Source organism: Porites lutea, chromosome 1 (genome assembly GCF_958299795.1).
Source record: "Porites lutea chromosome 1, jaPorLute2.1, whole genome shotgun sequence".
NCBI lineage: Eukaryota > Metazoa > Cnidaria > Anthozoa > Scleractinia > Poritidae > Porites > Porites lutea.
In genome coordinates this window covers 2,790,201-2,812,261 of record NC_133201.1, presented here as the reverse complement: position 1 = coordinate 2,812,261, position 22,061 = coordinate 2,790,201, and the positions used below count along the sequence as shown (strand labels likewise).

General features: G+C 39.4%; 2 protein-coding genes across 6 annotated transcripts in view; one reads left to right on the top strand and one right to left on the bottom strand.

Annotated features, from left to right (window-relative positions):
- Positions 1-24: 24 nt before the first annotated feature.
- Positions 25-8,855, bottom strand: LOC140942395 (dnaJ homolog subfamily C member 16-like). Its single transcript, XM_073391369.1, has 12 exons — positions 8,596-8,855; positions 8,173-8,239; positions 7,441-7,696; positions 6,847-7,085; positions 5,947-6,207; positions 5,251-5,381; positions 4,765-4,969; positions 4,485-4,676; positions 3,119-3,186; positions 2,953-3,033; positions 1,504-1,734; positions 25-1,124 (listed from the first exon to the last, which is right to left on the bottom strand). Exons 1-12 carry the CDS (start codon positions 8,769-8,771, stop codon positions 740-742), a joined length of 2,292 nt encoding a protein of 763 aa, XP_073247470.1. The 5' UTR covers positions 8,772-8,855; the 3' UTR covers positions 25-739.
- Positions 8,856-8,971: 116 nt separating this feature from the next.
- Positions 8,972-22,061, top strand: part of LOC140942367 (GRB10-interacting GYF protein 2-like) — a 21,511-nt gene continuing 8,421 nt past the window's right edge. For 2 of the 5 annotated variants that reach the window (XM_073391349.1, XM_073391333.1), the window contains exons 1-17: positions 8,972-9,068; positions 9,356-9,398; positions 10,068-10,284; positions 10,656-10,764; positions 11,356-11,476; positions 12,776-12,816; positions 12,947-13,132; positions 13,731-13,966; positions 14,415-14,495; positions 15,332-15,413; positions 16,104-16,435; positions 17,423-17,552; positions 18,506-18,672; positions 19,455-19,580; positions 19,982-20,192; positions 20,683-20,822; positions 21,165-21,338. In XM_073391349.1, the coding sequence (XP_073247450.1) occupies positions 9,367-9,398; positions 10,068-10,284; positions 10,656-10,764; positions 11,356-11,476; positions 12,776-12,816; positions 12,947-13,132; positions 13,731-13,966; positions 14,415-14,495; positions 15,332-15,413; positions 16,104-16,435; positions 17,423-17,552; positions 18,506-18,672; positions 19,455-19,580; positions 19,982-20,192; positions 20,683-20,822; positions 21,165-21,338 (2,385 nt within the window). In that variant the 5' untranslated portion in view covers positions 8,972-9,068; positions 9,356-9,366. Of the gene's footprint in view, positions 9,069-9,355; positions 9,399-10,067; positions 10,285-10,655; positions 10,765-11,355; positions 11,477-12,775; positions 12,817-12,946; positions 13,133-13,730; positions 13,967-14,411; positions 14,496-15,331; positions 15,414-16,103; positions 16,436-17,422; positions 17,553-18,505; positions 18,673-19,454; positions 19,581-19,981; positions 20,193-20,682; positions 20,823-21,164; positions 21,339-22,061 lie in introns of all 5 variants that reach the window. The other 3 variants (XM_073391342.1, XM_073391326.1, XM_073391358.1) reach the window with 2 other exon arrangements.

Genomic DNA, 22,061 nt, shown 5'->3' with positions numbered 1-22,061 from the left:
TATTTCTTTTTAGTTTCCACATTTGCATTATGTTCCAGGTATTTATTTTGTACATTTGTAAAAAAAAATCCTCTTTCAGGCAGAGTCCGAATAAATAAAACTGTACATAACATGACCAGCGCTGTTCTCAAAGCATTCTGTATTTTCGCTATTTACAATATTGTTTCTGCGCTAATATTTACTTAAAATGGCCTTGTTGGGATTCTGTGTTTATCATTTTGAAACTAGCAAAACATTCAGCCAACGCGAGAAAGAAGAGAGAGACCATGACTACAATCTCTTTTGAAAACTGATCCACTTGCGAACTCTTCGATGGGTTGCCTGTGGCACTCCCCAATCAATAAAAGGGTCCCGTCGGAAATAGCTCACGTGATCGTCATCGAGGAGCTCTCTCTGGCGCGTTCTCGTGGTGAACGCCCAAGCGGCTGCCAGTTGTTTTCGCTGAATAGCGTTACCGCTGCTTCCAAGATTTACGTAGGGGTTCTTTCTTCGGATATACTATCGAAATTGAAACTTTGAGATGCTACAACGTTTTTACGTTAAGTTTAGGTGTCTGTAAAATTTGCGACATTGGCCTAAGAATTTCCACGGAGATATCCCATAAAATGCAGAAGATTTCATGTTTTTATGGATTCAAATGCGTCCTCTCATACTTAGCAAATAAAAACTTCCACCATAAAGGAGATGGTTATAATCCGAGTGTGAGATTCTCGCTTAAAATCATTATTTCCTTCAAAAACTAGTCGGTAAATTTCGGCCATTTGCCAAGTCTTTTTCTTTCTACAAGACCATCGCACCATTTTTCCAGCCATCCACTTAGCTGTTTCCGTAGCGATAAACTCAAAACCTTCTGCCTCTTTCTCTCGTATTCTGTTTGTGCATCTTCGTTAACGTCTGCATCACTATCGCTATCATCAAAACCCATCAAATCTCCTCCTTGACTTTTGAAGAACGCTGTCTTTGTGAGATCACTGGGTTTGAAGATCGATAAATACTTTTTATGACCGTTCAAAGCCAACACAATCCCGGGAGTAACTTCGCCAAACTTGTCTACATCCATAACTTCAGCGCACCAGGCCAGGTTGTCAGGAATCGTTAGCCAAGAGAATGTGAAGTTTGGGTTGCTACATATTTTAAAGAAGGAAAATAAAAGCTGGTTAACCGTTGCCTAGATTTTTTACTTGTTCTACGTGGACAAGTCCTTATTAACGGCTGAAAAATCACTCAGGGGCGTTGTTAAAAATGGATAATCTTTAATACTGGATGAAATGAAATGAAAGCCACTTGGCAGAAGAAGATAAAACTACTAAGCAGTACTTTCCAGTGTACTGTTTATTATGCAGTACAAGGTGGTTCTAACTTTTGAGTCCGTCTGTGGATAAAATCCCAAAGTGTGCGGACCATTTAACTGAAAGCTACTGAACAGTACTTTCCTTTGGTACTGTTTTATTATGCTGTACAATATGGTTCTAGCTTGTATAGGAGGAAGAAGAAGGAGCTCACCGTTTGTACGGATGGACCACATCTTTAAAAGCTTGTATAAGAGGCGATTTCACTGCCTCGTGTGCATTCAAAGCATCGACTAACAGGGTGAAGGTCACGTGACCTGGGGGCGCTTTCGACACCAAGGTTCTTTCATTGGAAGGGTCCAAACGAGTAAGTCCCAAAATCGTGTCGCTCTCTGGTGTCCCCGAGTTCCTTTTCGAAGATTTATGCACTCTATCTAATGATTCGCTACCGAAAAATTAAAAGGTAATCAATCAGAAGATGATTATTTTAACTATAATCTTAGGAGCTTAGAACTTAGCACAGCGATTAAATAACATTAAGCCTAATGCACTTGCCCATGAAAATTTTGGCAATTATACAACTTCGTTACATGTCTGAAGCTGGAGGTTCGAGATATTTGTATCTCTCCACACATGCGTATAAATACGTACAGGCGACAATACGGTTGGGGACTGCTTCGAATGCTTTGGTTTGCTTCGCTAATTCATTGGATGAAAAATTTCGCGCCAATTTTACAGCCAAAACCAATGACACCAAAACCAATCACGGCCAGTCGTGAGTTGGTAACACGCGCTTTCTAGCGCTTGGACCAGACAAGTGTGTTTGATTTGATATCTGATGGGTCCATTTGAATTTCTGCAAGTTTCGTGATTGGTCAGAGGTAATTTGATGTGTAGATGCTACTCAACTTTAGCAAGTCAAGGATGAGTGTATGTAACATGGAGCGCTTTCCAGTTAACCAAAACTTTCGAAAATTTGGAACCAGCGGCAAATGGTACAGAAATTTCTCGGAAAAGTTTCCAGAAATTCCGGAAACTGGTGAATTTTCGAAATGCAAAATTTCAACAGAAAATTCCGGGAGAAAAGTTGAATGGAAAGAAAACTTACGGGAAAATTTTCCAAAAATTTGGGTATTTGTCGCAAGGTCGTCCTCTGTTTTGGAATATTTGAACGATGCTGTTCCACTCGCTACTGGAAGTTGCCGAAAATTCAAACTGGACGTTTTGGTTGAATGGAACGCGCCCAAGGGACATTTACCGATTACAAAAAGTTTCCAGAAAATTTGGTTGAAAAGTGAATGGAGCAAAGGGTTTCGATGTCGTTGCAGTGGAGAATTTCCAGGAGCAACGAATCATCTGACAAGGTAGTCCTGTTTTCCCGGACGGAATGTCTTAAAAGAAATTCGTGTTCCATTTTATTAAAACCCATCGCTGGTGTTTCAGGCTTTCGCGGCCGTCTTTAGATAAAAGGAACTGATTTTTGAAAGTGGCATAAGAGATTCCGGAATGAAATTCACCAGTCTTGAATTTTTCTTACCATTTGCCCAAAGCGTTAACCGACCGGCTTGCCCATGTAAATGGTATTCAACCATTTAGTGGGCAGCACTGAAAAATTGTAGTGAATAAAAGACGTTAAGCAAGAAATTTAAAACATGTTGCTTACCTTGCATCGGGTAATAAGATGCTGAAGAAAATAATAACTCCAATGCCGCATAGCAAAGAAAACAAGGAAATAGCTTCTTTGCTACAAATAGAAACAAAAAGAGACGTGGTATTTTTTTTCGTAACATTCGTAAAAGAAAGTGAGATAACGCAGCAAATTAACTCACCGATACATGGAAGATTTTATGTAGTAAATTACATCACTGGACCAAGTGAAGATGAGAGATATGAGTCCCTGTGAATGGAAATACAGGAAATCTATACCTTTCATCTAAACATCATATAGTTTCTAACATGTCAAAATGGATATACAGTTAAACCTCTCTACAACGGCCACCTTGAGGACAGAAGAAAGACGCCGTTGTAGATAGGTAACCGTTGTGGAGAGGTGGCCGTTAGTGTGAGCTCGACTGTACAGTATGTAGCCTGAGCCGCAGACACTCTAAGCCGCTGTATGGGCTGTACCAACGGGAACGACACCCAGAAACAGGTCTTCTGTAAACTTACTGACTACAAAGAAGCTTAGAATATCGCGAAAACTGAGTAGTGAACTCAAGCTAAATTACGAAAGGTAACTGGTCACGAACATTCACTAGAATTTTTTTGTAATGACGAAATAACAAAATTGTCGGGAATCTGTCAAAAAGTTGTTGATGAAGGTTATACTATAACTCTCCCCGAACGGCCCTGGTTTATTACTTAAAGTTGCACTATGCGGGGTGGGGTGGTTAGGGGGGGGGGAAGGGTTAAAATGATATCCTTTCCAAGGATATTCGGTTTCCATCTAGTAAGGGTAGCGTGGGGACTGGGTAGAGAGAAAGTACGGTCACCGTCGACGTCACCGTCCGATTTCATTCCGACTTCCATTGATGCAATCAAATCTTTCTTGCGAGCAACTGAACAAACGACAACAACTCTACTATACGACAAACAAAGCGTGACCGTACGATTTCACCACTCGCCTGCCACTTAAGCTAGGATCTGGAAACGAGGATTCCTGATCCCGCATTTCTGCTCCATTTTCACGAAAATAACACATCTCGAACTTCTGCCATCGCCATCCCCAAACATCATTTTCTTTCTCAATCCGCATCCGTGCCTTTTGGCAAATTCCGCTTCCCGGCTATCAGTCAAATCCCGCATCTGTCAACGTTTTCCCGAATCCCGCACTGTCTTTTGGTCAAATCCCGCATCCCGTCAACGTTTTCCCGAATCCCGCCCTGTCTTTTGGTCAAATCCCGCATCCCGTCAGTCAACGTTTTCCCGAATCTCGCACTGTCTTTTAGTCAAATGTCGCATCCCGTCAACGATTTCCCGAATCCCGCCCTGTCTTTTGGTCAAATCCCGCATCCCGTCAACGTTTTCCCGAATCTCGGACTGTCCTTTAGTCAAATCTCGCATCCCGTCAACGATTTCCCGAATCCTGCACTGTCTTTTAGTCAAATCCCGCATCCCGAAATACCCTTCCAGACCCTAAAAAGCGTACAGGATTTTCAGCATTGTTCACTAACATGTGCTGATATCTTTTCTCACCGGAGCGTGCTCATTGAAGATCAACGGTATTCTTGACGTATAGCGCAGCTTCCCCTCCCCTGAAAGCAAATCATCCAGCACCATATTCAGTCGCGCTTTTGTCATGGACTCTTCTTCTCCAGAAACACACCATCCTCTGGGTAACCAGTCATATCTGATCTGTTTGTTGCCTTTGTTCCAGATAATCACCACCTATGGAAACATGAAAAGCTCATTAGTCATGGTTAGTGAAAGTTATTCAGGATCAGCCTGCATAGCTGAAAGAAAACAAAACACTTACCTTAGCTGCAGTGGAATTATCAGTGCATCTGTCATCCTTTAGTCCTTCGTTCAGTTCTTGAACGACTTCCTTTTGTACATCTTCGTAAAGATACAAAAATTGCACTCGATGGTCACGTTGGTACATTTTGTCTTTTGCTAATAATCTGAGTACAAGCTTCTCCTTTGCCTGGTGGCCTTGCTTAGTAAACAAAACAACACATAACCTAAAACAAAAGATAAACAGTTTAGAACTGATCCACTGCATGTCTTTTACTTGAGTGTTGAGTCAGTTCACACCAAGAATGAATGATTCCACCTTGAATGGATGGGACCCTTCCACAGTTGACAAGAAGCAATATGCTAAACTCCATGGGAACAGTGGAAAAAAAGTTTCTTAAGATCAGTTACCGAATTTGAGATGGTGAGGAGCAATTTCTTTGTGGAGCTACAACATTTACTTCAAGGCTTCAAAATCCGTTTGATCAGCTGAGAATAAATTACCAACCTTCTCTGGGATCTAAACCTCTCCTCTGGGCACAGCTCATCAAACAAGCCCCGTGATGACAGCCTTGGAAGATGCAGGTGCTTGTGATTTGCAACAACTTCACGTAGTCTGCCACCTTTCAGCTCTGAGGCCTGCAACAGGAAGTGAAGACTAAAACCAGAGCTCATGTACATACACTTATCAGATAATGGTGTCTAAGTAGCCTGAGAAAACAGCCAACATTTTTGACGTCTCCAATGGTTTCCCTGTGAAATGACGTCTGAGAAACAAGCGCAGAAATACCAAACTAATGACGTGTCACTTCCCAGATCTGGGTCATGTTTCTGATTGGTTGACTCAAATTACCTGTGCAGTACGACCAATCAGAAGTACTACCCAGATCTGGGTAGTGATGTGTCATCAGTATGGAATTTCTGCACTCATTTATTAGACGTCACTTGGTGGGAAAACCAGTGGTGGTGTCACAAAATGTTGGATGGTTTCACAGGCTAGTAACAAGGGTACTTTTCTTGGAAGTCCCCTAGGGCTTTATATGACAGTCTATCCCAGAGTTAAATGTTAGAGCGAACTTTTAAAGGAACATTGACACATATAGATTTACCAAATATGCTACAAAACATAACATGACAGACTATTTGGGGCAAGCGTAGCTGAGAGTTGAAGGCATAAAAAATAAGCAATATTTTCAATAATTACCTTGATGACAACTTCAGGAGCTGCTACATCATCCTTAAAAATCATGACTGATGGCTCTTTAACGTCAGCATGAAATCGTTTCCTGAGAGGCTCAGTAGAGCTGTGCGTCAAAGACACAAAGCCAAATGACTGCCACTTGTAACTGCTGAAAGCGACGAGATGATAAAGAAGTGAAGGGAAGGATTTTGGTGAGAAGAGAATCACGCTGGGTTTGTTGTGTGCACTTCTGTCCAGGAAAGAATCCAAATTCTTCTCTGTTACCTTAAAGTAAAAAGAGTCAGATGTAAGTTAAAATCAATAAATAAATCTCTTTTCTTATATCCTTAAGTAGATAGATCACGATCATCTACAGTCCTGAATAGGACAGTAATTATGTTGACAGTGACTGATGTTTTGATAACCTGGGCCCAGCTGTTCGAAGCATGGTTAGCATTAACCAGCGTTTAATACCTTGACAACGTATTGGTTTTGATACTGCTTAACCATGCTTTGAGCAACTCAGCCCTGTATGGTAGTCATCTTCAGAGTCAAAATGACTTGTATCAGGTCAGTTGATAGCATTAAACTGTGGTTATTGACCTTATTGGTCAATTAGGTCATGATGTTTTTTAGTCATCTTTCAGTGAAGCCATGATATAATTGGCTATGAAGACTCTTAAATTTATTTATGTGTTTTGATCAGTCTTTTTGTCAGAGTTGAGCAGTCATCTACAGTTAATCAAATTGTTGGTTGCCCAGTCAGTCTGTCAGTTTTGCTTGAGTCCATCAATAAGTCATTTGTATGGTGCTGGTAATAATTATTGTTGACTGTGATTCAGAGGTGTTTGTTCTTTTCTTTTGCACATACTGTCATTTAAAAAAGTTGATATTGACAATGACTTTTGCCCCTCAAAAACTTACCATTTGAATCAAATCACTAGGAAATAACCCACTGACAAAATCTTTTAATCCTCGAACAGTAACTGTGCCAGTATAGAATGTAACATATCCATTTAAAACACCAATGATGCTTGGAACACGTCCAACACTCAGACTATCAGCCAGACGAGGACTTCTATTGACATTGATGATACCAATCCCCACCCCCGCTTTTTCCATGCTTCTTGAAGCTTCTTGCCAAGTCTCTTCAATCTCGGCACCTGTTTATAAACAAAAGACCAAAATAACCTACATAAAATATCAGACTTCTAACATGACTACAAGGCTTTCTGGTCAGTTTTCTACATTTGGATTGGTTTTCTTTGTTTTAAAGTCTCTTCTGGGAATTACGAGACCATGGAGTCAATAAAAATTGGCAAATCTCGGAGTCATGTTAGAATAATTTTAATATATCAGATGTCGGTTACTGAGGCAAAGTTTCTTAATAGATACTTTCTTTAACTCATAATTTAGTACAAAAGCAAGTGCAGCAAGTACATTCTATAACCACGACAACCGTGAGGGCAGCAAATAGGAATTTCCTAGCTAGAATCACATAATTTTATTTTAACTCACATGCAAAACACCAATCTCCAATGATTTCTATCAGGTATGGCTTTTCATAGCTTTCTGGTAACACAGACTTGTAATATGATCTATAGTTGATTTGTCCTGGTCTTGACCAAGTGTTTTGGAAAGGCATTCCATTGAAAAAGAAGCTGAAGCCACTGTGTGGGTCATAAAATGGGCTGCCTTGTTGCCCACCATTGCCTGGTTGGCCTGTGGTTCCAAACATGTCAAAATGTCTTTTCTTCTCGTCATCTGACAAAATCTGAAGAGAAAAATGTTTAACCCTTTCACTCTGATAACACATTATGGTGAGATTAACTTCTTTCCACCTTGGAACTGTTTAGGCCCCTTACTACGCTTTTCACAAACATGCAAATTCTGAAGTTCAAAAGCCAACTGACGATTGCATTTTTCGCTGCCGTCAATCATCTTACTGGACCTCTTAGGAAACAAGAATTTACTTTAACGGGTTCAAAAGGTCAAGATTGGTGATTTGTGATTGGTGGATTTTGATCCGTTTTGTGTGTTTCTGTGTTTCAGGGTTCGTTGCTTGTGGTCATAATTATGATTGACGGCAGTGAAAAACACAATTGCGAAGGTGGTTTTTGAACTTTAAAGGTCGCATGTTTGTGAAAAGCGCAGTAATGAATATCAATTTCGTCTTCATTTAATCTGTAACTTGCATGTGCGTGTGCACTTCTACACAGCTTTATGACAGTTTTGTCTACAGCATCTCACCTCATGAGCTTCATTTATTTTAATAAACATTTCCTGTGCTTCTGGATCATTATTCTTGTCTGGGTGCCTAATGAGAAGACAAAAATTGGTCACTTAAATGAGTTGCCCGTATCTTAATTATACGGGAATAGAAACTCCTTATCCCAAACTAAATTTGTGCGTTTTCCATAGGCATTCATCCAAAATCTCCTAACCTAGCTTGTTGATTAAAGGAAACCTATCTTTAACAAACAAACTCTAGCTTAGTGAACACGAACAGCGCGTGAATAGACAATACATATTTCTTTTGCAAAGCGGTTGTTTTAAAGAGTGCTGTTCTCCGTACTTCTCAGTATGAGATTAATATACACATTAAAATATTTCCCTGTTTGGACAGCAGTATGAATAATAAGTTAAGCAAAGAAGTTTTTGTGAAGAATTTACCAGTTTCTTGCCATTTTCTTGTAAGCTCTTTTGATTTCACTGGAGCTTGCTGAGCGGGATACACCCAGAATTTTATATGGGTCTTCATCGGGTGCCAGAGAGTCCAAAAACAGTGGAAAATAAAGGAAAATCAATCCAAATACGAGGATCATCTTGAGGCATAAGATCGGCGCCATTGATCATGGCACAAAACAGCAAAAAACGGTGAAAAAGAAGCACATGCACGTTTCTGGAGTCGAGTTCTTTTACAAGATGGAAGAAAAATTTGGGTAAAACCGCTGACAAGGTAAATATTTCACGCCCGCAAGTCTGCTGCTCAGCTGTTTCCTCCTTGAGATTATGCCCAGTATCCCGGATAGGGAAATAACCACGTGATCAAACTTGTAAATTTTGAGGTTCGCCATTTTTCTCTCATTTTTACTCACAGGAGAATTTTGCAAGGCTCTTGTATCATTGAGTATAAAGATTCCAAGGTACTTTTTTCATAACACAAGAGCCTATTTGACACACTTTATTTCGGCTTTTGAAATTATCAAAAAGTGCAGCCTCCCACCGCACAGCTGATGGATTGAGGACCCACTACCTCCAACGCACCGTGAATTTTTAATCGCTGAAACGTATTTGTTTGGAATCTGCATGGGCATAATTTTTCCTGGGTTAGAATTCTCGAATCGGACATTTCGAGATCCGTTGATTTAAAGCTAGGCTTACTGATAGCAAAATTGTGGTCTGAGATTCACTTTCTCTTGTATGTTTGCAGTTCAAATCAGCATGTCGGAAACTCTCACATTTGGACCCGAATGGTAAGACTCACGTAGTTTCTGGAATTGACCAGCGTTTTTTTGAACAACTTTCTCCTGGTTATTTTTAATGTGATCGTAGGTCAAGGTAATAATTAATAGTTAATTATGTACTGTACTTTTACGTTTGTGAAATATTTTTGTTTAGACGCGTTTCTCTTAGAGTTCGCATCAGCTGATTTACAGAGTTTCGCGGTTTAAGGCTCATGATTAGTGTGAAATCGCTTGTAATCGCATTTTGCATTGCACGTGTATACCAGCTAGAAATCATTTATTCCTTCAGTTCTACAAATCTGCGTCTTCAGTAATGATTGAGAATTAATTTAATACTGGAACCAGATGTCTCTGCTTCTGTATTGTTTTGCGGTTCAGCTGTCCATTTTCTGTGGTCGATTGTTCAGTTGTCACGTCCCATGTTTTTATATAAACATTAAAAACTGATCAATCACGTGTTCTTTTCGTAATCTCTTAATTCCTGAAGATTGATAACAATGATTTTATTTTGATATCAAGCAAAATAACACTGTGGAAATTTTTTTCATTTATTTCTTTTGTTGTTCCTCATGACAAAAATTTGCTGTAGTGTGTCCCCTAGTGAGTGTGTGTCGAGCTTTGAACTCTATAAGGGCTGCTAAATTAATCTACTTATCTCACGTTTTTTTTAATTAACAGGCTTCGCAACTTGTCAAGCGGAAACAGTGTCACTTCCCCACCCCCCTCCCCTGGTCCCAAGTATAAGCTTGCTGAACATCGGTATGGAAAGGAGGAGATGCTAGCATTGTTTAGTGAAGATGTCAAGATACCTGAAGAACTGGAAATGTTTGAATCAATTTGTCGACCAAGACCAGTTCTTCCTCTTGCATTCCAGCCATTGACTGAAGAAGAACAGGTATAATTATCTGTTCTGTTAAAATTGTATTACAGTCAAGTTTCTCTAAGGGGAGCTATCAGACTGGAACTCTAGGTGTCTGTTTTAGTGAGGCGTCTGTCATATAGGGGTGTCGGTTAAGGGAGAGTTGACTGTATAGCCAATGAGTTATCAACTTTGCCTCAAGAGAAAACCATAATACTAGATGTTGTCAGCCTGTTTTCTTTTTTTTCAAATAGAAAAGCATGTCTTATTTTCTTGTTGCTAAAAAGGTGTTACAACTCAAGACTTTTTGTGGCAATGTGCCCTCTTGTTAGTGTGCTCCACAGAGATTTCTCAGCATAGTCAAATAATATATTAGTAATTTCTTTCTTTAATTTTGTTGTTTTCAGCGGAACTCAGTCGGGTCTGTGAATAGCAATGCAGTGTTGAAGTTGATGGGGCGTGGTGGGGTGCGAGGTGGAGGTCCTCCCAGAGGGCCCGGTAGGGGAGGATTAAGAGGTCAGTACAACTATTACTATTGGTTGATAATTGACAAAAGGGAATTTGGTCATCGTTTCTCATGGCTTAATAACAGTTATCAGTGGTATGAGAACTGTGCCACTGACTGCATTTGCCAATTTTTTATTTTAGTTTTAGACTTGCACTGTATTCTACTCCCTGACTCATTAGCTGACTATAAAATGGTGGTAGCACAATTACTGTTAACCCAGCAGTTAACACTTTGGCCCACCAATAAGGACAGAAACATACCAAGGTTAAGATTCCCAACTGGACAGAGGTGAGGCAGTTGGTGATTTACAGGCATGACTGAGGAGCTGAACTTGGAACTATTGAGAACAAATCCAATTTGGTGTGGATTAAAGTCAAGGCCTCTGGATTGCAATTCCAGCACTCTAATACTCTAACTGCTTGGCCACCTTGCGTTCTTCTATTCTTAGATTCTCTGTCAGTGTTTTTCGGGCAAACAACTATCTAAGTAAACACAGTACCTTTTACTTGCAGCGATTTACATGCTATTTATAACCGTTGGTCTATTGCAAATACATTTTAAATCTGTATATTAACTATATATGTCTTTTGTTTGCTAAGGTCGTGGCCGAGGTGATGGAGGATTCATAAGGCAAACGTCTTATGAAGAGACAAGAGGAGAGGGAGGTGGAGGCTTTGGTCGCGGCGTTGATACTCGCAGGCAGGGATGGAATGAAACTGGGTGAGAGCACTGGAAATAAGTTCTTGGGAATTTAGAATCGCATTTATGGCGAAAACAAATGTCAGATTGTACCAAAAGGTCTAGATAGCAGCAACAATATAGATAGTCATATAAACATAACAACTTTCTTTAATTTTCCAGACATGTTTCGACGGTACATCCGTCATCTTCAGTGTTACATATTTTGAAATTGCCGTTGAATTTAAAGCGCGCGCGATCTTACAAAGTTCGTTACATTGCGTTATCAATATTGCGTACTAAAACAAAGTTAAATGAGTGACGCTTAGTTCTTTACAGGGAGAGAGTCAGGTTAATGTGTTTCACCTGCTGGTTGAGAAAAATGTCAGATTCAAATTTACAATAACATATTATTTTAAAAGGGTAAAAAGGTTAAGAGTCCTTATTTTACATCGGTAGCTCGAAATGGTCGTCTGACTAACAAACCTCTCCATCAGTGCTCCGTATTACTGGTAATTAAAGGTACTAAAAGCTACATGGAAAGGAAAGAAGTTGAAAGAAGGATTTGAGGTCACATCTAGGAATCGAACTCGGGACCTTGCGCATAGAAAGCCACGCACTGACCAACTGGGCTAATCCTTCCTCCTAAGGGCAAGCAGACAGAAACTATGAAAACATTCTTGTAGGTGAACCTGACAATAAAACTATCGGTCCATTTATTTTTTGTTTAGATGTACTGAACGATAAATGACAAGTATAGGGTCACTTGGCACAAACTGCAAGGTCCGAAATTAACTTTTTAAAACGGGCGCCAACTTGTGAGCAAGGATAAATTTTAGGTTGTCAGAGGGCAAATTGTGGTCACCAAAAATTCCCCTTGGCGGCTAGGAAACTTTCAACTCATATTGATCTTAGCTGTTGTAGAGGTATATTTACAGGAAGATTCGTTTCACTTTTAGATTAAAAAAAATATCAGCAGGACAAAAAGTAAGACACCTGTTGGCAAATAGCTTCAAGGTTTCAATTGTTAATCATTTTCTCTGAACATGAAAGTCTACAATAACAACCAGCTTTACAAGTGGACAGCTGGCGACCAGTCATGAAATTCTGGTCATCAGAACTGAATTTTTGGTCGCATTGGCAACCAGGAAGGTGCAATTTTGGACCCTGAACTGACATTTGCCTTTGACCATTAACATGATTTTAAGTCTTTCTGGTATCTTTTCATGATGACATAAATATCATTAGTTGTAAATTGTTGGGTTGAAGTGAAATAGTCAGCTCTGAAAGAAAGTGAGATTGCAGCTACAGAATCAAAAATGCTTTTTGTTTGCATTACAGTCGAGGAGGATTTGAAAGATCACCAAGCCTTAGAGAAACAGGTTTTGTACTTTTTTTTTTTTGTACGTTTTGAACTTTGTGTTTCAGTGAAAGTGGAGAAGAAATGAGATGTTGTGGAAATCAAGATAAAATTTATTTCATTTTATTTGATCTATCTTTCTGCCCATACAGGTCCTTCTGGTCCAGGCAGAGGGGCTTATGATCCATCTCGACCTCGCCTATCCAGTGACACTTCATGGGAAAGGCCTGACAGACGATCAGACAGTGGAAATTGGAGATCTGGCCCCGGTGGAGAGGATGATGATGGGTGGAGGATATCAGGGCAACGGTCTGCTGACAGATCTGATAAATGGAGAGGTACTCTCTAGCTCTTTGTTACATTCCTCACTGTCTGTTCTAGGCGAATCAGAGTCTGTCAGTGATTTGTCCTTGACCCTATTTCTGTACAGTACATGCACTCATTTTACTTTCTTATAACCTGTGACTCAGGTTTAGCTAGCAAGGGCATTCTGTTTGTATTAATGCAAAGAAAAGTAACAGAAAACTCCAAGCTGCAACCATTTTGGTTGCCACGGCATGTAGAAAAGTTTTTGGCAACAAAATTTCATTGGAAGTTACCAGTTTGGTGACCTGTTTTTATAATTCACCTCTTAGACCTTGGCTTTTCAGGTTTTAAGCCTCGAGATGTCAGGTCAGCCTCCAAAAATATTTTTTTGGGGCCGCATCCATTATGATTACTTCCAAAATAACCATTCATGTAATATTCAACATTTTTTCTGGAGACCCTAAATTCTTATTGTCTATCTGGTGACCATTCTGCGATTTTAGGTCATCAAAAGGTGGCGTTGAAAAAAATTGAGCTTAGAGTACTGTAACCACTTTATAGTGTCTACTTTTGTCCCAAAGTGAATCTCATGTTATCTTGTTATAACTATGGCATCAATCAACTTTTAAGGTGGTACTACAAGAGGGAGGGCACCTTGGCGAGGAGGACCAGATTCATATCGAGATCGAAGTACTACGGATGATGAGTGGCAGACAGCACGGGGCAGTCGACGTTCTTATCATGAACATGATGATGTCAGGTGGAGCTCATCAAATGAACGACTTCCTGAATGGAGTAATGATGATAGCGATGATTTTGATACCCCTGGTACTTTTGATTCATCTGGAGCATTTGTTTCACACAAGGTTTGTTCTGCTTTTAGTCTTTAGAGCCTTGATGACTAGTGTTAAGTTTGTGTTAACTCTTTCACTCCTAGGCCAAGTTATGGCAAGATTGTTTTTCTTGTTAACTTTATTACTTTACTTGAACATGCTATCTGTCTTTTCACTGGCTAAGAGAGATTGAAAAACCTCATCCAATAAAATTAATTTTTAAAATCTGTGGATAAAATTCTATGGTGTTACCATTCAAATACACTGTACAATGCATTTTGACTGAAATTTTGTATGGTGCTGTATTTATTTCTTAGTATTTTACAGAACAAAATTTGATTCATTTAGGTTTGTTTTTCTTTAGTTACCATTGTAAGAGTAAAAAGAGTTAACCTTTTCAGCCCCAACATCCACATAAAAATTCCCCAGACTGATTTCCATTTTTCTCCTCCTGATCTTGATGGTTATTCTTTACCAACAGAAAGAAGAAAGAGACCATAGTAAAAGTGACAGAAAATCCGACGAATATAAAGAAAACACAGACAGACATAAAAGAAGTCAAGTGAGTCTCTTTTGAATGAGTTGTCACGAAATTTTATGAGTGTTTTCAATGTCATGAAAGATATCGTTTATCATAGGTAATGGGTATAAAGGGCTTCGTTTATCGTTTGTCTCACGATTGTCACATACTATGTAGATATTGATCGTGAAGTTTTGACCGCATACTGCAGGTCTTCATCAGGTGATAGTGTCAATTTAGTGAGTACAACTATTTGTACCACCGTTGTTGTGTAAGATTCCTTGTGAATGCAGCAAAGTTTACTTTGGTGAAATGGGAAGGAATATGCATGAAGGGATTAAGGGACACTTTAAGGATATGTGGCTTTTGTGCACTCAAACTTCAGCTGTTTCTGAATATGCCAACACGACCGGGCATTATCCGCTCTGGGACGAGGTTAAGTTTATTGACGAAGACCCTCACTGGTACTCTCGTAGAGTTAAAAGGTTATTCACATAAGACTTCACCCTAACAACATCAACAGGGACTGTGGAATTCAGGTTCCGGAAGTGTGGATGCCTACAATCAGACAACATAGCAGCCGATCCCTACCACAACCGACCGCTGAGGGAACAGTTTCCTCCTCTAATAATACCAGCAATATTTTGGATCAAAACTCACCAACCATGAGCGAGGCTTGTGATACACCAGTCGCAAACAACCACGGTGGTACAAATAGTTTCACTCAGTAAATTGACACAATCGCCTGACGAAGACCTGCAGTACTTGGTCGAAACGTTTTGATCAATATTTGATCAATATCTATGTGACAATCATAATACAAACGATAAACGAAACCCTTTAAGTTTTGTCACTTTCTGGCTTACTTTCTTCCCCAGTCGGAAAGTGATAGATCGCAAAATGAAGACGTAGATGTGTGGAAAGAAGATGAAGAAGATGATGATATATTTTCAGATACAGGTTTGATGGACGTTGTTTCAGCTTTGTGTCTTAATCTTTCTTTTACCTTTCAGTATGGCTGTAAAATGAATTAGATGATACAGCAACTTTTTTTTAGTTGCTGTAATTGATTAGCTCAAAATATAAACAGAGACATGCAAGTCAATTTAAAACAAGTTTTATCAATAGTTTCTGTAGTTGTCATTGGTTATTGATTAGAGGAATGATAAATGAAATAATATTATGTTTTCCTCAAAGCAAGTGGTGAAAAATAATTTCTCACACACAACTGGGAGCCATACCAGGCCGACCATGCAGCCCAACCTTTATTATATCAACACCACAAACCACTAGTGTAACTGCACAAGAAGAGAGGTAATGAAACGGCTGATATGAAACTGAGCCTAGACATAAGAATAACCAGAACTAAGGTACTACTTGAAATCCTACCACCCAGAAAACACATGAAGGGTGGGTGGGCGGGACAGGCCAGGCAATGGCGGAAGGCAACCAAAACAACTGAACTCTAAAATGCTGTGAACTGAAGACCCCTTGCACACTCAAACCCATACTCCCTGCTGTGTGTGAGGAAAATGTTTTCCGTTTCTTTCGTTCCTCAGCCAGCGGAAAACCACACTTAGTTACATAGTTTAACATGTTTGTACCTATGGAAGCTAACCTCTTATGATACATGCTTTTTTCTTGTCTTAGGTACCAAAAATATCAATGAAGAAAGACCCTCAGAAACAACTCAATCATCATCACAAAAATCACCACTTGCAGAACAAAAAACACCTGACCCTTCTTTACCTTCCATTCCACTTCCTTCACAACCTCTCAGTTCCATCTCACAGAGTAGACAACCAACTTCAACACAATCTCCCCCTCTTAACAAACCACAATCAGTTGCGGAGCTTGCTCAGGCTCATATATCACCTCAGCCGCAAGAAGATGCAAACGTCAAGAAAGAGGAGGAACCTAATATGGAGCATTTTGCTCAAGCAGCTGAAAACCTAGTGGCATCGTTAGATGATGATGATGAGGTGATAATAAATTATAGTGTGTTACTATTATTGGCATTTATGCTAAAAATCTAGAAACAGCCTCCTTTCTAAAATGGCTACCATTTTGTACCGGAATATACAGTACATTCACTATGACTGCCATGTATTTGTCCCCCTGGTGGCTGACCTGCCCTCAGACTTTTTACTGTCATTATTGTCATCATGTCTCCCCACCCTGCCAGAAGTTACATGAGGTGGCTATGAGGCTGGTGGAGTCCCAAACTGCAGCCGATTGCAATTCATAACCTTGACAACCCTGAGAGTGGCATCCACTCAGGCACTGTCACACTTTCTTGGGAGGGGGGGGAAGGGAGGGATGAGAAAAAATACTTGGCAGGAATGAGCCAAGGCAGGCCCAACAACACGTGAATGTAATGGCGGCAAGAGAATGGTTGTAAAAAGACCCATGAGCCCCTGTGATGCAATTAGCGCTCCCGCGTATCTGACAAGAGAGCTGGCCAGCCATGTCTCATGTTTAACTTAGCGTAAACTTCATTGAGCCAAATTTAACAATTGATGAATTAACTAGAGCACTTGCACTCTTCAGTTGCACAATGTTTTCAGCTATTTTTGAAAGTGATAGAAGGTTCATAGTGTACTGTCTTGCACATGTATACTACATACACTGTAGATCAGCTAGATCAAAAAGGGTTAACAGGTAAAAGAAAGATGGTAAATTTCATCCTTTGTAAAGAAAATGTAAGCATTGCATGGAAAAAGAGATGTAAGTGTCACCTGTTTTGATGTGAAATTCTCCCTATATTTTGCAAGCAAATGACTATGAAGTCAATCTGAACCAGATGAGAATTCCCTTTGGTTTTCTAGGCACCTCTATAATGAGATAGGTGTAGCATTCATTGTGTTATGAGTATAGGACTTGTCTAACCCCAGACACCATTACTTTGGCTGGTTCAGCATCTGAGCTCAAATTTTGCATGTGTGTGACCATGATGTTGAACTCAACAGGAGGACTTGCACACACAAACACAGCAAATGCAGCCAAACACAGCCAATCAACATCAAGAGTTCCGCAGCTCTCCAACAACACTAGATGAAGTGCAGTGGAGTTATACAGATCCACAAGGGAAAGTTCAGGGTAAACCGTGGACTTTTAGACAAATTGTAAAATAATACTCTGTCTTTGGCCAAATTAATTTATAAAGTGATGAATTTATGAATTTTGTGTGTTAAAACCATGAAAAAAGAAATAAATGCAAAGAAGATCATTGTAGTTAAAGATGCAATTTATTAAATAAATTGCATCTTTAACTACAATGATCTTTTTTGTTAAATTTTAACATTTAATTTTTTCCAGGATTTCTCTCCTTAACTGCATGAGTTGCTTTTTTAACTGTGATTATCTTCTTTGCTTTTAGAACAAATAATTTAATTAGCCCCAGAGGAATGCTTTGTGTTCTTAATTCCTTTTCAATGTTTTGGTGATTTTTACTAAAAACACTTAAGAGCATGATAAAAGCTAAAATTATTCGTCCCTTTAATCCTTTCCCTCCAGAAGAGGCCAAAGTCTGACTTAAACCAATATTTATTGTTACAAATTCACTAAAAATGATACCAAATGAAAGTACTGCAGCAATAGAGAGTTAATTTGAATGATCACTTCCCCTGGCCCATAGTATTTTGTCCAAAGACCCAGAAGTTAAAATATTTCTAAGTCCTGCATTCAATATACATAACTCCATCCCTCAATTTTGAGCATGAAAGGGTCAATCCGCAATCTTTGCTTTGGTTATCAATAGCTGCTAGACTACAAGGAACATGTGCGTCTTCCTGCATTTGAGTGGAATCTTGAGTTCTTTTTGGGAATCATAAATGAACTGAAGAATCATTTCACCATGGACATAAAATAGCTGACATAATTATTTTCCACAGAATGTTCTTAATTTTTATGTCTGTTTCTCTCTAATAAACTAGTCAATCCTCTTCAGAACTGTGAATGGTGTAGCTAGCTGAAGTTGTCATAAGCTGAGTTTATGTATTAGATATTTATGTATATATTGACTGAAATTGCATACCATCATTCCTTCACAGGTCCATTTTCCAACTCTGAGATGGCAGATTGGTTTAGTCATGGTTATTTCACCATGGGGCTGTTAGTCAAGAGAACAACAGATGAGGCTTTTCAACCACTAGGCGAAGTTATTAAACAGTGGGGCAGAGTTCCTTTTGTTCCCGGTCCACAGCCTCCTCCATTCAAGGTATAAAATCATAGCTTAGATCAGGATAGTGTTTTTCCATTTTCATTGTGTCATTTCAGAGTCTTAAACCATGTGAACACTAAACCATTTTGACCAGGAAGACAGTCCTGGTACTGTGCATGTACCATTTTTGATTTTCTGTCAGGATGTGGCAAATTCAAAAGATGCAAGTTGTGTCAAAGAACCGTCAAAAATCTGTTTGCATCGTGCACAGTTGAGTTTGATACTGCATCAAAGTTCCTCAGAATAATACAGATCAAAGCTTTATCGTTCCCATTAAATTTCGATTTGTGTGAAATTAAGAGTTTTTAATGTTGCTTTCATTGCTGTTGGCCAGAAAAGGTAAACACTTTGATGTCGGTTGAAGGTGATAAAATTTTGAGAAGTCTTCTTCCCTTGAGCCAATTAGTAAATAAGATGAACTATTTTTTCGAAAGTCAAAAATATTACTTGAGAATGTAAACAACAGATCTTTCATCAGCAGTGCAGTCCTCAAGGAAATCTTGTCATGTCAATGTGACAGTTCTATTGTTCTTTTAAAGGAAAAAATAGATAGATGATGTTGACTCGTACATGAGACAGTGTCTCTAAGATTGTTATGGCAGAACACTGACCATGCTCTTATCAGTACTATCAACTTTAGGCTAAAATAATGTGCAGCTCAAAGACAAGGGCCCAAAAACTTTTATGCTTCATGTGATTGCACAGAAATCTTCATCTGTGTCTGACACCATATGCATCACCAACTTTAAAATGTGATTGTTTGGTGATATGACTGGCAGGGTGTTCCAGAGCACATTCAGCGGCAGCAGCAGCAGATGATAGCGCAGCAGCGGCAGTATCAGCATCTAATGCAGCAGCACTATCTTCAACAGCAGATCTTTCATCAGCAAGCACTTATGATGCAGGTAAAGAATGGTAGGAAAGTGCTGTCCACTAACCCAGGGCTATTAGAATGGCCAACCATAGTTCGTTAACCATTTTAGACAGAAAGAAATTGATATTCGGTTAATCTGGGGCTTCCCCTAGAAGTTAGTGCCAGTGAAGTGAAGTGAAGCAGTCTCTTGCCTTTTGGACATGTTTATTTTCTTAATTGTTGTCTTAATCGTACACTAAGCCTTTGCTAAAAGTGAAACTGCAACTTGCTAAACCAGTCAAGAGTTGCAGAAGTTGTACCCGGGGGGAAGGTCATTTTAGAAAGAAGTGCATATTACATATGTGTACATGTACCCTAGCCTGACATTGTTTGTCAAAATCCCCCGTTTAAGGTCTTCTATCTGATAATATGATTTCTTTTTACCCCCTGCAGCAACAGCTTCAACACAACCAACAGCAAATGCAACAAGTTCAACAGGCTCCCCAGCATTCGTCTCAAAATACATCCCTCTCCAGTCCACAGCATTCCCAACCACAAGCAACACATAGGGGTACACTACCACAGCAGCCAGCAAGACCTCAAACCATATCACCTCATTCAGAATCCATTTGGGGCTCAAATACACCATCCCATGGAGGCCCATGTAAGTGTTTCAGGGTGACCTTAGCTAGAGACCTTCCTTTAGATTCTATGGTGAGGATGACTATCAGGACAAGATTTTCTCAATACTAGCCCAGTCAGGATCCCCACAACAAGGCTTGTAGGTGTGCGTAACACTTGCTAAGTAGTGGAAAACTTAAGTGTTAGGGTAGAGAAAGAAAGGCTACTCAACCAAACAGCACAAGATCTTCAGTGAGGCTGCTTTGCGCTTGCTATGACATGTTTGAAAATAAGCCATACACTGATATGGTGATCACTTCTTCCACTGACCACAATGTACGCTGGGCTTGTTGTTAGTTGAATGAATTGTTCTTGATGTTTAAACAAAGGAGGGCAAACAGACCACACCCATTTTGCAGAGTAACACAAACTTTGCATGGCAGTATTTCCAAGATTTATGAACTGCTGTGCGCTGCGCTGCTTTGTAGAATAATATGCGTGGTCAAAATTAAGTTTTATTTTCCCATCCTTAGCGGTGATTTCACCTGGTCCATGGTCCCCTGTCACAAAAACTCCAAGTACGAAAAGGTGGGAGACAGAGAACAGTCAACCGAATGTACCGTCATTTGAAGAGATTCAAAGAATGGAAGAAGAAAAGGAAAAACAAGCTAGAGTAAGACTGAACTTATTTCCTTGCTGATGCAGAATGTTCGATGAAATCATCGTTGAGTTTGTCTAAATTTAATTTAATTTGTTTTGTTGTTTTGCCTTACCATACTACAGAGAAATGGTATTATTACTGTATAAAAATAACCACAGTCATCTTCAACTCAGTTACAAATAACCTTATATATAACTTACCACTGAAAATCAAAAGCTTTTCCCAGTCCTGTAGCACTTTGCTATATTGGGTATCCACTACTTTAAACCCCCAGTTTTAAGTTGTGTGGTTATATATTTGTTGCTCTTTCTTTTCTCTCTGAAGTTGTAATAACTTGAGGTTTTCTTCTTGTAGCTGGAAATTGAAAGAAGAGAGGCGGAAGAAAGAGCACTAAGGTTAAAGCAGGAGGAGGAAGAGCGGCGGCGCCTGCACGAGATAGCCATGCTTAAAAAACAAAAAGAAGAAGAGGAAAGACGTCGGCTGGAAGAGGCAGAGAGAAGGAGAAAAGAACAGGAAGAACTCAAGAAGGTTGGTTGAGCTCTTAACCCTTTAAGCCCCAATATGCACATACAAATTCTCCAAACTGATCTTCATACATTACCATAAAGAATAAGTTGAGAGAGTTTGATGGAAGATCAAAGCATTTTCCCTTAAGTGTCTGATCATTTTGTTAATTCTCACAACCTTTTCTCTTGATTATATAGTGACATTGTTAGGAGAATATTGATGTTGGTCACTCTTGAGTCTTAATGGGTTAACTTCTGCTTAATATTAAAGAGGTTCAGTCATGCTAATATGGCTCGGTCAAGTATTTGCTGAAGGCATCACTTAAGACCTTAACCTATACACAAAATGCTCCTGTAGTGTGATGAAAAAAAAAAAGTTGTGAAGTAGATCTTAAACAAATCTCATCATGGTGGAGGCACCTACCATGATACTTTTTGGGGTGATTAGTAGAACTGAGAAAGTTGGCCTAGTTTTTCAAGTTTTAATCCATCCTTGCTGTCGTAGCAACAGACAACAGGAAACACTTTCATTGCCTAAATAACACAACTGGACCTTTCTTTGGAATTCAGTTGATGCAAAGACACTTTTTGCTTTTTGAAACAATAGAAAAAATAGCGTGATGTAGGCTGTTCAAGGTTGTTTAAGCTTCTAATGTACACCGTACCCCCCAAGAGAATTAAATTTGTGATGTACACAATTTCAAACACACACACACTCTCTCAAAGTCAAATATTAATACAATTT

What these genes read in the sequence shown, in the direction of transcription:
- LOC140942395 (XM_073391369.1), bottom strand. Translation starts at nt 8,771, where the DNA reads ATGGCGCCGATCTTATGCCTCAAGATGATCCTCGTATTTGGATTGATT. An exon ending in ATAAAATCTTCCATGTATCG is followed by an intron (nt 3,034 to 3,118) that starts GTGAGTTAATTT and finishes TTCTATTTGTAG; the next exon opens with CAAAGAAGCTATTTCCTTGT. An exon ending in GTGGTCCATCCGTACAAACG is followed by an intron (nt 1,125 to 1,503) that starts GTGAGCTCCTTC and finishes TAAAATATGTAG; the next exon opens with CAACCCAAACTTCACATTCT.